Source organism: Macaca nemestrina, chromosome 10, assembly GCF_043159975.1.
Source record: "Macaca nemestrina isolate mMacNem1 chromosome 10, mMacNem.hap1, whole genome shotgun sequence".
Lineage (NCBI taxonomy): Eukaryota > Metazoa > Chordata > Mammalia > Primates > Cercopithecidae > Macaca > Macaca nemestrina.
The window spans coordinates 112,564,993-112,580,136 of NC_092134.1; the positions used below are offsets into that span (position 1 = coordinate 112,564,993).

General features: G+C 36.5%; 1 protein-coding gene across 2 annotated transcripts in view; it reads left to right on the plus strand.

Annotated features, from left to right (window-relative positions):
* Nucleotides 1-2,720: 2,720 nt before the first annotated feature.
* Nucleotides 2,721-15,144, plus strand: part of LOC105492190 (ERGIC and golgi 2) — a 48,242-nt gene continuing 35,818 nt past the window's right edge. The window contains exons 1-4 of one of the 2 annotated variants that reach the window (XM_071071967.1): nt 2,791-2,861; nt 5,654-5,762; nt 12,154-12,296; nt 13,607-13,715. In XM_071071967.1, the coding sequence (XP_070928068.1) occupies nt 12,191-12,296; nt 13,607-13,715 (215 nt within the window). In that variant the 5' untranslated portion in view covers nt 2,791-2,861; nt 5,654-5,762; nt 12,154-12,190. Of the gene's footprint in view, nt 2,862-5,653; nt 5,763-12,153; nt 12,297-13,606; nt 13,716-15,144 lie in introns of both variants that reach the window. The other variant, XM_071071966.1, reaches the window with a different exon arrangement.

Here is a 15,144-nt window from a genome sequence, read left to right on the forward strand (position 1 = left end):
CTGGCATGGTGGTGGATGCCTGTACTCCCAGCTACTCGGGAGGCTGAGGCAGGAGAATCGCTTGAACCCAGGAGGTGAAGGTGAAGGTTGCAGTGAGCCGAGATTGTGCCACTGCACTCCAGCCTGGGGGATAAAGTGAGACTCTGTCTGAAAAAAAAAAAAGAAAAAAAAAAGAAAAAATAAAAAAGACTTTTAAGTCCCAACTTGGCATATGAAAAATAAAAATGATTTGAAAGAGTAAACTACAATGTTTGAAAATGTAAATTTTAAATCAGACTGTATCATTGACGATCACCTGTGGTTGAAGCAAGTGATAATAAAGGCCTGGTGTATAGCATGAGATTGGGAATAGTCTCATGAATAGAACTGGTGGGTCACTGGGATTGGCAGCTAGAGAAAAGGAGGAGAAGAGACAGAAGATTCTAACCTGGTTAAGTTTGAGGTTAATGGTGCCATTGACTTTTCTAGGCATAGAGGAGAAGAAATATATTTGAGGATAAATTATGAAATCCACTTGGATACTGGGCATGGTGGCTCACACCTATAATCCCAGGACTTCAGGAGGCCATGGTGGGGATGGATCACTTGAGGCCACGAGTTCCAGACCAGCCTGGGCAACATGGTGAAACCCCATGTGAAAATACGGACACACACACACACAGACACACACCATTAACCAGGTGTGGTGGCTCATGCCAGTAGTCCCAGCTACTTAGGAGGCTGAGGCACCAGAATCGCTTGAGGTGGAGGTTGCAATGAGTCGAGATTGTGCCACTGCACTCCAGCCTGGGCAACCGAGTGAGACTCTGTCTCAAAAAAAAAAAAAAAAAAAAAGACAAAAACGAAAAATGTATTTGGGATGTACTGACTTTGAGGTGCTTATGGGCATTCTATTGTCAAAATTATTTATTTATTAGTTTATCCAAATTTTGCTGCTCACTTGCTGAAACTTTTACTCACACTAGAGAAAGAAAAAAATTGCACAAAAGCACCTTTTGATCATCTTTACTAAATGCAGGTTGTTATGGAACAATTCTTAATCTTAGTCTAAAACCTATCTTCTGCAGGTAATACATAATGGACTTTTTAAAGCAAACTGATTTTCAGATGTAACGCCACAGATAACACAAGATTAAGCATCCATTTCTTTTTAAAGTTAATCAGGTTTCAATCTTCAGGGGAAATTAAGTTTCCTCTTCACTGGGTAGATTAGAAAATGGTGAGTTATTTTCTAAATAAGAAGGATCAAATTAGTCAGTTTTGCTGCACCGGGAAATCCAGCTCTCATGGGATAGTTGTGACCCTGAAAGTAGGTTATCCTGGAGACGAGGGATCAGGTGTAACTAAGTGAACAACAGCCAGCCTCCATCCAAGCAAGAGCCCACACTCACAAAGAAGGAACAGTTGCTGATGCCTTTATGGCAAAGGTAAAAAAAAAAAGCATTTTAGATGTATATTAATTTACTTAATCCTCATAACAACTCTGAGATATTATCATGCCCATTTTACAGACGAGCAAATGGAGGCACAAAGAGATGAAATAATGTGGCCAAGGTTACATGCTAGTAAGTTGCTGATCTGGAATTTTAACCCAGAAAGTCCTGTCTCCAGTGTCTATGATTTTACCCACTACACTATACTTCTTAAGCATGTCAAGAAAGTGAGAACTTTAAGTTGATTTAATTAGACTAACTCTGAAAGTCTGAAAATAAAATTGATTCATTGGAAATTTTCATCAGCCCTTATTTTGGGGGATATTCAATTTAGTGAAATTTAATATTTCAGTAAAGGTTAATTCACTACATAAAACAATGTGATTTTTTTCCTTTGAAGCACAGTTTAGTATTGTGATCAAGATTTCCCTGAATCTCCCAGCGGTCTGAATTGGGGTACATCACTTCACTACCCCTTGACTCAAATTCCGTATTTATAAAACAGGTAAATATTGGTATTACCTTTTAAGAGTGTTGTGAGGATACGCAGATTTTTTTTAAAATCAGTTAAAGCCTTTAAACAGTAATTATAAGCATTTGTCATAATTATGCCTTTGTTAGACTTCTAGGTCAATGAATCAGAACATTTAAATCCCAATGTTTGATTACAAAATCTGGTAACAGATGGGTGAAAAGGAACCTAGAATGGGTTTACTCTCCAGGAATTCACATTTAACTATTCTTTCCAAAATCCCCTCTATTAACTCCTGTTCTATGAAGTGATAGGAAAAGATGAGGTATTAATTTTCTTTCTTAAATATTTGAAGGTATAGTTGGTGTTGGTGAAGGGAGATGAGGAAGACAGATGTACTTTCTTATGAGATATTAAAACCTGGAAGACAATAAAAACGCAGATCAAATAATAAAAAGCGTTACCTATGGCGGAAAAGGAAGTTCAAATGTTCTTGTCAGGGGAAAATGAGGACACAAAAACTGAAAGAGGGCACAAAACAATTGCAGGGGTGATATGCATTAGGATTGTTAGGGATAATTTCTGCGCCCAACGCTCTTATTAGTAATGAAATACGGTGTGAGGAGCTGAGATTCGTTCTGCAGTCTCAAAGTGTCAGTCGGAAAGTAATCCCTCCCTTGCCATAGAAACAGAACCGAACTGGCAGCGCGATTACACCTAAGACAAGCTGCAACCTCATTTCCGTGTAGGCACGCCCCTTTTACCTCAACCACGCCTCTTCATTCCCTAAGCACTTCGTAAGCAAAGGGAATATCGCGAGAACCCTATATTGTCTCTCTTCTGACGTTTTCAGCCATGATAGTCGCTTTTGTTCTCGCGGTATTTCCGGGTACGCGGGAGCCCCGGCGACCCGGGCTTCTGTGAAACATGGCGGTAGGCTGGGACCGTAACACAAGGTAAAATACTGAAACCCCGCTGGATGCTGTTCCCTGAGTTGTTCCAGGGCTGCTTAGGGCATAAATGCAGTTGAGGGAACAGGGAGCCTGTCATGGGCTTGGCTTCCTGTCTTCATTGATCTCTGGAGAGCGGGTCGGACGGAGAAGCCTCTCCACCTCCCCCGGGGGCGGTACTGGCAGGACTCTAGGCAAAGATGCTACTGGGAGCTTCCCTTTGCCAGGACCGGGTGCTCGTGTGCTGTCTTGCAACTCGAAGGTGTTCAGGTGCTTCCTCGATAGCCCCTGGTTCTGACCTTTTGCTTCTCACACTGCGCGGTTCCCCGGTGGCTTCTCCAGTCCGCAGGCGGGTAGGATCCCAGTCGGTCGAGTCCCAGTCCTCCCGGATGTCAGACTCCCTACCCCCATTCAGACAAATACCACATTCGTGGCAGCACGTTGCCCTCTGTCTCATTTTTAAGAGTCTTGGCCTCGCCTGAAAGGAGTTTCGCACAGTGCCTCGGAAAATGAGAAAGGGGCAGGAGAGGGCGAGATGCTGAGAGACAGGTACGACTGTCACTACTTTTCCCCCCGCACAGAAAACCCTCCGAAGGCAACGTGTCAACTCGTGGTGAATAGCCTTGGTTATCGGTAGTATATAGAGTTGACAGGTCGTTGTTTGAGAAAACACGTTTAAATAACTTTGATATTTTAGTGCACCCGAGACTTGAAGACAAAGTGACATAATAGCTGTTAAAATGTTGCCAGACTGGTTTTCAGAAGCAATGAAAGTTACAGTTAAAAACAGGATTTATTCATTTGAAGTTGTAATTCAGTATTTCAATTAATTGCCTAGCCTGATACATTGGACTGTAGTATACCGCAATTATAAAGAACGAAAAAAGACTTATGGTTCACAGAAAAAAGACTTATGGTTATTTACCTAATTTGTTTGCTGATATCTTTAAGTTGTAAATATGCCAGTTCTAGTGGAAAACATGAGGGAAAAATTTCTGTTTTTGTGGGAGGGTGGGGGTTGGCGGTGCAGGGATGGATAGAGAGAGGATGTTTTTTTTTTTTTTTTTTTTAATAATAGTGAACTTTAGTGTACAGTTGCGTGTTATAATGGCTTCTTGGTACAAATCATAAAAATATATCAAGTTTGAAAGATCTCTCGAAGGAAATCAGGCCTATTCTGGAACAACAACAGTTGGGGAAACAACAACAACAACCCACACATTTCCTTTCTTTGGGGGTTGATGATTTAAGTGAAAGAAGTGGCTTTTTTTTTTTTCTTTACTAGAAGTTACTTTTAGGCAGTCAGTGCCTGCTAAAAATCCTATTTAACAGTTTCCCAATATTTATTATAATTCTGCCTCTTAATGTCATAGTGGTCAAATTATTTAACCTCTCTGTGCCTTCGTTCCCTCATCGGCCAAATGAAATAATAATACCTAACTTATAGGAAAGTTGTGAGGATTAAATGTGTTGAAACATACGAAGCATTTAGAACAATAACTGGCACACAGTAAGCACTCTATGCATGTTAGCTCTTGTTATTTTTTATTTTCATTTTCTAACATCTGTAGTTACAAATGTTGCCTTGTTACTTAGTCAAAATGTAGACTGAAGAAGATACTGTTTAAAGTAATATCTTTCTGAACCGCAGATTAATTAAATGCTCTGATTGGTGTGGTTAATGTGTCCTTAAATGCCCATCATCCAGTTGCTTGTTTTCTTAAATTATTATCCTCTTTTAATAACAGAAGCGTAAGTTCTTCCTTTCTACTGCTCTGTGTAGTCACATCGTAGTGTGGCTCAGATCTACCCTCTGAGTGCCTTGTTAACCCCATACTCGTTGCTTTTGAGAACATTCATTCTGTTGCAAATATATTTCATGTGTCCCTGACCTTTTCCTTAACACTTTTTAACTTTAATTTTCTATACTTTTATTGAGAGCTACTAATCTAGAACTAGTTCCTCTAGAACTAGAAATAATCTAGTTCTTTGAGGAGGATGGTATTTGTCCTTGCTTCACATTGCTTCTAGGCACTTTAAGAGTATTCTATTATCACTCTATAGTCTCTCTTAACTTTTAGTCTATCAGTTCATGCCATCCTAACTTTAGGAGATTATCAACTAATCTCAGATAACTCTCCCACTTTCCTCAAAGAGTTTAACAACTAAATCTCAAATATCCTACAAATCTTTGCTTTTTTTCAGAGAATTAGAAATAGATATTACATGCCTCATTTTTATCTTGATTAAACACTGTGAGGTAGCCATTATGTCCTGCTCCCCATCTTTTAAAATAAAATTATAGAGAGAGGATTCTGAGAAGTTGAGGATCTTTCCACACTTGTCACACAACTAGTAAGTGCCTAGGTAATCAGGGTTTTCTGATTATAAACTCACATTTATATTGTCTTCCTTGGCTTCCAAGTAAACCTTTTTGTCACTTAGAATGTCATTAGATTTATTTGAATTATGTTGCAGTAAACAAATATAACGTTTAACTCTGTTGTAAAAGGTCCAAATTTTAAGGTAAAAGTAAGTACAATTGAGGGGGGTGGGGGGTTGCTATCTAGTATTTGTAAAGCAAAGCTAAGCTATCTTATAAAATGTTTTTTATTGTAAAGTATTCTAATGCAATGTGATCAAGTAATTTAAAATTACAGATAGGTTTTAGTTTTACCTTTTATTTCTGAAATTCAGCGATAGCCTGAATTATATGGTCTGTATTAGTTTCCTGGGGCTGCTGTAGTAACTTACCATAAACTGGGAGGCTTAAACAAAAGACATTTATTCTCTCACAGTTCCGGAGGCTAGAAGTCTGAAATCAAGGTGTCAGCAAGACTTGAAGACTCTAGGAAAGAATCCTTCTTTGACTCTTCCTGGCTTCTGGGCAGTCCTTACTGTGCCTGGGTTTGTAGACACATCACTGTAGTCTCTGCCTTTGTCTTCACATGGCATTTTCCCTTGTGTTTCTGTATGTCTTCACATGGCCTTCTTAAAAGGACACCAGTCATCAGATTTTGGAGCACCCTGATGCAGTATGATCTCATCTTAATTAGTTATATCTGAAAGACCCAAATATTTCCAAATAAGGCCCATTCATAGATACCAGAGGTTGAGACTTCAACATACCTTGTTCAGCATATCAAGATGTGAGTTAACATAATTCAGACCGCACCTTGGCCATGTGTATTAACCAATTAAATTTTTCTCATATTGCCAAATATATATTAAAAATAGAAGTTAACTCAAAACTTGGGTAGCAGGAAATAACTTTTGTCTTCATTTTTCTTTGGAGAAGTAATTAAACTTAATTGGGAGACTCTAAAAAGTTCATGAATTCTGTATTTTAATTTTGGTAAAGCATCTGATAGTCTCATTATATTCAGATGGATACAATGATGAAGTATAGACTGTGTGACTTTACTTACACTGAGTGTGATAATGTCTGTGTTCCAACATGAAAGGTAGTCTCTTATGTCTTAAGAAGTTTTTCAAAATACAGTCACCCCTCCATATCTGTGGATTCTGCATCTGTGGACTCAACCAATTGCAGACTGAAAATATTCAAAAAGGAAAAATTGCATGCCTACCGAACAAGTATTGTGTCTATACTGAATACTTACAGACTCCTTTCTTTTCATTATTTCCTAAACAGTACAACTATTTACATAGCATTTACATTATATTAGGTTTTATAAGTAGTCTAAAGATGATTTAAAGTGTACAACAGGATGTGCATAGGTTATATGCAAAAACTACACCATTTTATGTAAGGGACTTGAGCATCTGAGAATTTTGATATCCAAGGGAGGTCCTGGAACCAATACCCCATGGTTACTGAGGGACGACTGTCTTGTCTTAGCTCCAGCTGTTTTCAGTGACTTTCTGGAGTTTATTTATGTTTGTTTTGTTTTTTAATATTCAAGGCAGTTTAAGGAGAGACATCAGAGAAAACAGACATAGTACTGGAGATTGTCAAGGTGTGAATAGCGGCACCAACCAGTGGTCAAAGGAATCTGATCTAGAATTACATTTTTTAATTTTGCTGAATAAAGACAGCCAAAAACTAAACAACCTCTGTTATATCTGTTTTATCATTTCATAAAGGAAAGGCTGTTTTGACACAAAAAGGAAGAAAATAATCTCACAATAAAGGACACATTTTAAAATTGAATAAATTTAGCTTTAAAAGTTCTTTTCTACATTATCTGTGACTAGAAAATTTTGTCACAGAACAACAAAGATTTCTGGCAAGGATTGATGATCTGAGGTATTTCCAAACACATTTTTGAAACTGGCTTACCACACTGAGTAGAGAGGCAAATAGAGTGGGAATGGGAGCAATGAAATTGGGTATCTGGTAGGATAAAAAGGATTTGAGAACACCAGTGAAAATGAAGGGCAGATTTATCTTAGGAAAGAGTTTAAAGGATAGTTCCTACTCAGGGAAGTCAGTGTGTTTTGGAGTTTAGAGGTGGAACAGTTTTAAGGGTTGACCTTGCTCATGGGTGGCTTTCCATAGAATTAAGATGGAGATCACAAGAGTAGAAGCGCTTGTGGTAAAAAGGTTTTATTGTGAATGAATGCTATAGGATGAATGCCATCGGAGCATGAATTCCAAAGGATGATAATGGAATGGGGGAGAATCATATTGAATGATCTGGGTGCTGAAGTCATTAAGGAAATTATGAATATATTCCGACGTTAATGGAATATAGCAACAAGTATGGAAGTTAGTCAGTGTGCACTGTGGTTTGGAGCATAGTTTCAAGTTCTACCACCTGCTATGTAACCTGGGAAAATTATTTGACAGTTCTGTGACTCATTTCCTCATCAGAAAGTGGGATTAAAAATAGTATCTGCTTCACGGTTGAGAAATATGGTAAAACATGACACTTCTGTAACCTGTGAGTCTCAGAAATGAGTAAGGATTGGAATGGAACTGCCACCAACAGAAAGTCAGGTTTTATAAAGAGAGCAGATAGAGCAATTTCTTTTAGAAAAGCTAGAAGTTATTGGATACCTTGTTTATGCCAGACAGTGACTTTTACAGTAGGCTGGCAAGTATTCAAAAGGGAATGAATTTCTTGGGGGTGGGTTAGTGCTGAGCTTTCAGGAATGGGACTGGTGGAGTAGCTGAGGGTTAGGGTGCTCCATGCTAGAGTGATATCCACTGGAAAATAGGGATGAACGAAGCTAGAGATGTGTAGGGAGCCACATAATATATTCTAGCTAGACTTTCAAGGGAGGAGTGTTGAATAGGTTGTATGTATTATTAGGAGATTAGTAAAACTAGCTGCTTGTATATCTTCATCCTTATATATAAATTAAAAGAGCATTTAGAAAGCTCATTATACAAATATAGCATTATAGAAACTTTTAGAAATATAATTCACTGTTTTATTCATTTAACAGTGTTATACTGACTATGTGATGGCTACTGTTCTAGGTCCTGGGACAGAGGACAACAGAAAAATCCTTCTTGTGGATCTTATTTTTATTTTTATATATTTGCTTACCTAAGTATGACATACTGCTGTGATTTGAAAGCTGTGCTTCTGTGGTGTTTCTGGGAAATTTTCCTTCCTTCCTTTTCTCATAAATGTTGAATACCTGTTTGCTAGGCATTAGAAATACAAAGATCAAGTTAGACATGGTTCCTGCTCTAACAATCCAGTGGGGGGAACAGAAAAAGAAGCAATTAGAAATAGTGTGATAAAGGTACAACGTTCTAGAAGCAGATAGACTTTGAAGACCATGCAAAGGTTTTTTGTCCCCCTGCTCGCTCAAGGTAGAAATGAGTAGACTGGGCCTTGAAGAGTAAGTAGGAGTTAGTCAAATGTAGAGCTGGGTTAGGGGGAAGAAAAAATATTTCTGGCAGAGAGAATAGCATATTTAAGGAATTGAAAGTGATTTAGTATGGTTGGAACGTAGACTGTGAGGGATTGGATTTGAAGAGAGGTTAGCAGGACCTGGTGTTTGAAGGGCTTTGTAAAACATGTTAGGATAGAATCCAAGCTCTTAAGTGTAGTGGGAAGGGAAGTTTTACAAAGATTTGAAGAGAAATATTACATGATCAGATTTATGTATTAAAAAGATTATTATTATAGTATATAGAGAGAATTGGAAGGTTGAAGATTAGAGGTTGTTGAAGCAATGTAGTGATAGATTGTGGCAGTTGGGACTGGGAATGTACTTGGACATAAGGAATTTCTTAGTGGGCCTGAAGAAGAGAAGACAGGCAGATTTAAGAGAAATTTAGAAATAGCTTAAGTCTAAGGCTGTAACCCATGTTTCTCGCTTGTGTAGTTGAACTTATGGTGTTATCACTAAGATAGGAGATACAGGAGGAATAATTTTGACAGGGTAAAGTATTCATTTTTGGACTTGTTGAGCCTGAATTGTGTTTGGAATGTCCAAATGAAAAGGTAACAGAAGGCAGGGGGTTATACATATCTGCAGAGAGATTTGGTCTGAGAGTCAAGATTTGGGAGAAATCAACATGCAGATTGAAATGGAAGGAACGGGCCATCATTTGGGGAAGGTGTGGAGGTTAAGAGGGGGACCTAGTGCAGAATCTTGAGAGGAAGATGAATCTGCAAAGTAAGCCAAAGAGGGTCTTCCAGGTAGAATGAAAATCAGGAATGTGATATCACTTAAGAGAGTATTTCAAGAAGTAAAAGAAGTGATAAGCAGTGTATTTTATCAGAGGTGTAGTTAGATAAGGACTGAGGAGTGTCTGTCAGTTAGTACTAAGGAAGCTAATTACCTTGCTCAGAGCAAATTTAGTTAAGAGGTGAGAGTTGGGTGAGGAAGTAGTCACAGTAGATGAATGGGGACAACTCATTCTTTTAAGTTGGCTGTAGGTGTGCTGCCAGAGATGTATTGTTGGAGTTGGACTTGTCTTTAAGGGAGAGTTCTGTTTTAAAGAGAAGAGACATACAGATATTTAATATTTTACTCAAATCAGAAAAAGTAGAAATTGAAAGATTGAAGAAGGGTCAGTTTTCGTGGAATTACTACTAAAAAGGTACAGAAAATAAATTTGATTATCAGCTAAACAAGCTTAATGAGCATGGTATATACATAGCAAACATTCAGAAGCTTAATTTATCAGTGGGAATACCAGTTTTATAACTGACATGGGGGTCAGAAACTGTCATCTGTTTTGTCTACATCATCTGTTTTTTTCTTTAGAATACTAAGTGCATGAGAAAAAAATCGTAATTCGAAGGCTGCTTTGTGAGTGTGGAACCAGCAAGGGAAGTTTAGTTGGGTGGCTTTAATGGCAGAGGAAATCAACATATTAATGCTTTCAGCTCCACTTTAGAGTAGTAGCTCCCTGCTGGACTGATAAGTAGAGCTCCTGGTCAGAACTTCGTTCTTTTAGACAGTATTCATGTTTACTGCCGGTTTTTCATTCTCTGGCCCTTCTTTTTCTTTATGAATGTTCTTTCTTTTGCCTGTTCTTTTTATATTAATCCTACCCATTAGATTTCAGATCCAGAGTCTGTCTGCTCTCTTCCAGAGACATTATTTCTCTTACAGTGACTTCTGCAACTGTACAATTTATTGTATTATGTGTTGATTTTATTAATAAAGCCTTGATTACTGGGAATTCTTTATCATATTACCTATAGTATTATTTATAAATCAGTTATAAAAATTATGTAAAGATCTAAGATTTCAGTTATTTGATTGGCTTTATAACAATTTTAGATGTAGATGACATACTGATAAAAAGGGAATAGCAAGCAGCCAATTTTTAAATAATGTTTTGATTATAAAAATAGATAACATGGTAAATCTGAAGTTATATGTAAGCAATTAAAATTCATGATCTACTTTTAACATTTTTGTGTATAGATGTTCAGTTTTGTTTCTTATATATCGTTTCCTGTCTCCCATAAAATTGGAACCCATGTGACCTTGTAGTCTTTTCATGTTGTATCATGACTATTTTCTTATATCATTAATTTTTTTTTTTTTAATAAAAGATTTCAGGCCAGGTGTGGTGGCTCACGCCTGTAATCCCAGCACTTTTTTTGGGAGGCCGAGGTGGGTGGAAGGCTTCAGCCCACGAGTTTGAGACCAGCCTGGGCAACATGGTGAAACTCTGTCTCTACAAAAAATACAAAAATTTGCTGGGGGTGGAGGTGCATGCCTATAGTCCCAGCTATTTGGAAGGCTGAGGCAAGGAGGATTGCTTGAGCCAGGGAGGCTGAGGTTGTGATGAGCTGAGATCACGCCACTGCACTCCAGCCTGGGTGACAGAGCAAGATCCTGTCTCAAAAAAAAAAAGATTTTCAATGGTTACATGAAGATGCATTTCTTCACCTTAATTTGTACATTGGATACCATGGGTTTGTTTCTGTCTTCAGTATTTAAAAATAACACTGTGAGAAATATCCTCATAATCAAATATTGGTTAAAACCCCAGGTTATTGTCATAGGATACATTCCTCAGCGGGCATTTACTTAGAAGAGGAGTGGTAAATATTTTCTTCTTCTTCTTTCTTCTTTCTTCTTTCTTCTTCTTTCTTCTTTCTCCTTCCTCCTTCCTCCTTCCTCCTTCCTCCTTTCTCCTTCCTCCTTCCTTCTTCTTTCTTCTTCTTCTTCTTATTTGAGATGGAGTCTCACTCTGTAACCCAGACTGGAGTGCAGTGGCACAGTCTTGGCTTACTGCAACCTCCGCCTTCAAGTGATTCTCCTGCCTCAACCTCCCAGGTAGCTGGGACTACAGGCACGTGCCACCACACCTGGCTAATTTTTTGTATTTTTAGTAGAGACGGGGTTTTGCCATGTTGACCAGACTGGTCTCTCAAATTCCTGACCTCAGGTAATCCACCTGCCTCCGCCTCCCAAAGTGCTGTAATTACAGGCGTGAGCGACCATGCCCGGCCTATATTCTTGTTAGTAATGTATGAGCAGGCCATTTTACTTCACTGTCATTCATTATTGGAAGTGTATTATTTTTATATAGTTTTTGGTTTAATAGAAAACGTTACCTTAATTTGTGTATTTAGACATTATTAATGTGATTTAATTACTTTTCACTTTTTTCTTGCTATTTAATATGTTTTTGTATTTAAATTGCCTTCCATTAGTAGTTTTTGTCAGGGCATGAATGGGGAAAGGATTAGTGTGGATAAATACTATGTTTTTTTTTAAGGGGGGGATGAGAATGCTAAGTTGTTATAAGGACATTTGTCAGTTATCCTCAATTTAAAGATATTAAAAAAGAGAAATTTTTTCTCTTTAAAGGATTCATTTATTCATTAATTTATTTATTCCTTAGCATGACTATATGAAGGAAGAGGAAGGTTTTCCTGAAGATGAGGCGACTGAATCGGAAAAAAACTTTAAGTTTGGTAAAAGAGTTGGATGCCTTTCCGAAGGTTCCTGAGAGCTATGTAGAGACTTCAGCCAGTGGAGGTACAGGTGAGTATCAGTTCACATTAAAAGTGTTGTAGTAAGTACAACTTCTGAGTGATCCAGTCAACAACATATAGAAATGTAGCCATGAGGTAGAATTTATCAGTGAATTCTGTAGTAACTTCGTAACTTGTCTGTCTTCATGCCACTCTATTGGCTCTCACTTATTCTTATTAATATTCTTTATAGCTTCCAACTCAGTGCCATCTGTGCCTTTGGCAGTGTTTATTAAAACTTAATACATTAAACCAATGTTACTGCTTTGCTGTCCTTTCCTAAATATGTGACCTTGAGGAAGTTATTCAAATCTATCTATCTTAGTTTCTTCTATGAAATAGGAATGATACTAGTATTTACCTCCTAGGGGTTACCGTACTGTTAATATTTTCATAAAATGCTTAGACCCAGTGCTTGGTACAGATAAAAGTATCCATTAAGTAAAATAAATAATGAAATATATAAGAGAAATGTGTAACTATAACAATATTCCGTATAATTTCTTTTCCCATGAAGAGCTAGTAAAATAATGTATTTCAAATTCGGTTGACATTTTATTTTGTAAAATGGGTAATAAGTTGCTTACTATTTCTGATTCACTTGTGATTAAGTTTTGTTAATGAAAATAGTGCAAGTTCTTGCAAAATCTATTTTAAGTATTTTGCTGTACTATATAATGTATTTTCTTTTTGTCAGATCTTTTACTCAGTTCTGTAAATGAGGTGATATATTTAGGAGATTGCAAAGTAGAAGAGAGTTTTGTTAGCTACTTAGAGATGTTATTTGAGTTTCTGGCACACAGATTGTTGTGGTTTCTCAGGATCTGAGAAATTAGGCTAGCTTTTTGTTTTAAATTGGGCTTATAGCCCAATTTACATACATTGATATACAATTTATATTTATAGACATGGATGCATTTTTAATAACGAAGCAACTGTTTCCAAATTTGTACTATAAGGCATGCTTACTTTCATCATTTATCCTATCAGTGACACTGCTGTATATAAGAAAATACAAATTTTGTCAAATCTACTTAGTGAGAGATGCCCTTAAAATTGGAGAAATAAAATGCTTTCTTAGTAGTGCAAATGATTATGTTCATATTTGTGTATATTAAACCTTAACTTTTGAGCTGTATTAGATAAAATGTATAATAAACATTTTGAATAAAAACCTTCTATAGTATTCATTCAAATAGAAATTACATTATTAGGCTTTTTCTTTTGAAAATTTAATCTCACTTAAATTAGTTTCCTGTTCTTTGCTTTTTTTTTTTAATTGTTTTCATTCTGTTTTTCTTTTGTTGTTGGATTTCCCAGTTTCTCTAATAGCATTTACAACTATGGCTTTATTAACCATAATGGAATTCTCAGTATATCAAGATACATGGATGAAGTATGAGTACGAAGTAGACAAGGATTTTTCTAGGTAATCATTTTTTTTCTTCTTGAAATACCTTTAGATTCAAATTGTTTTAAAAAGAGCATACCTTTTAAAAAAGAAAAAGTATAACCTTCTAGATTTGGTTTGTTTTAGTTCTGAAGAGATCATCCTGAAAAATTCTCATTAATTGCATGCATTAAGTGAAACCTTTTAGAATCATTTAAATAGTGGTTGAATTCTAAAACTGAGGTTCTTTGATTTAGCATGCTTTGTTTCAGAAAGTTAGGGGAATATTTTTCCTTAGATATGTATATTGTGGAAATTGTTTAATATTTTAAACTGGTTGAAATACCTAATTGATCTGTGTGAGCTGGAAAATAAATTATCTAAGGATACATTGTATACCCTTATGACTTGATATCTATAAATTATACCTAAGCTAAATGTTTATGCAAATAAGATTACTTTTAAACTTTTGAAAATATAGTACCTTAATCATACACTTTACATCTATTCATTTGTATTATTTGGATTTCTTCAATAGAATGAAGATAATAGGTTTCTAATATTAAGATTGTACCAAATAGGAAGACACATTTAGTTTTCAATTACAATCCAGGTTTGCCGTTTACATACTTTTAGGGAACTTACTAAATCTGTACCTGTGTATGCTTCAGTTTCCTTTTTTGTAAAGTACAGACAGCAATTATAGTATCTTCCTCAAGAGGTTTATGAGAATTAAATTAGTCAACATTTGTAAATTGCTGTGTAACCTTGGGCAGGTCACACCACTGATTTCTTTTGGACTTCAGTTTCTTCATCTCTAATGTATTATTCAGGATAGCATTGGTTTTCAAAGAGTTTGCTATTGTTTTCAGCACCAATGCAATACTTCATTTTATTCCAAATGAAGTCTTATGTATTACATAGTTCGCCACATAAGCATGGTAAGGATATGCGGAAGCTTGTCTACTTGGCCTACTCCTGGTTCCTAATCTCCTGAGCCTAAACTCCTGGGTTATTTGGAGCACAGTTTGAACTCTAGATGACTTTAAGACTTTATGAAGGTCTAAAAATCTGTGATTCCTTTTTTAAAATCAGATGAAAATTATTACACAGAAAAAAGTTTTGATAGAAAGCATGGCACTGAATTTGATCATAGCCAGTCTGTTATTCACTGTGCTTCATTCTGGTATTCGAAAATTGATTTGATCAAATCATTTGAAAATGAAAGACCATGAAAAATTTTAAGCATCAGGTGATTTACTTTTGGTAGTTTGGTTGCATTTATCCTGAGTTACATAGACCTAGTTTCCAGTATAGCACTTTAATGGTGATGTGATCTTAATCCAGGTATTTATACTACCCTGAACACTAGTGGTTTTCTTGAAAATCTGTGAAGCCATCCATTTATAGCTCCATGATATGGAATAAAGAAGATAATATTTGTAGGACATCTAGCATCATGCTTAAT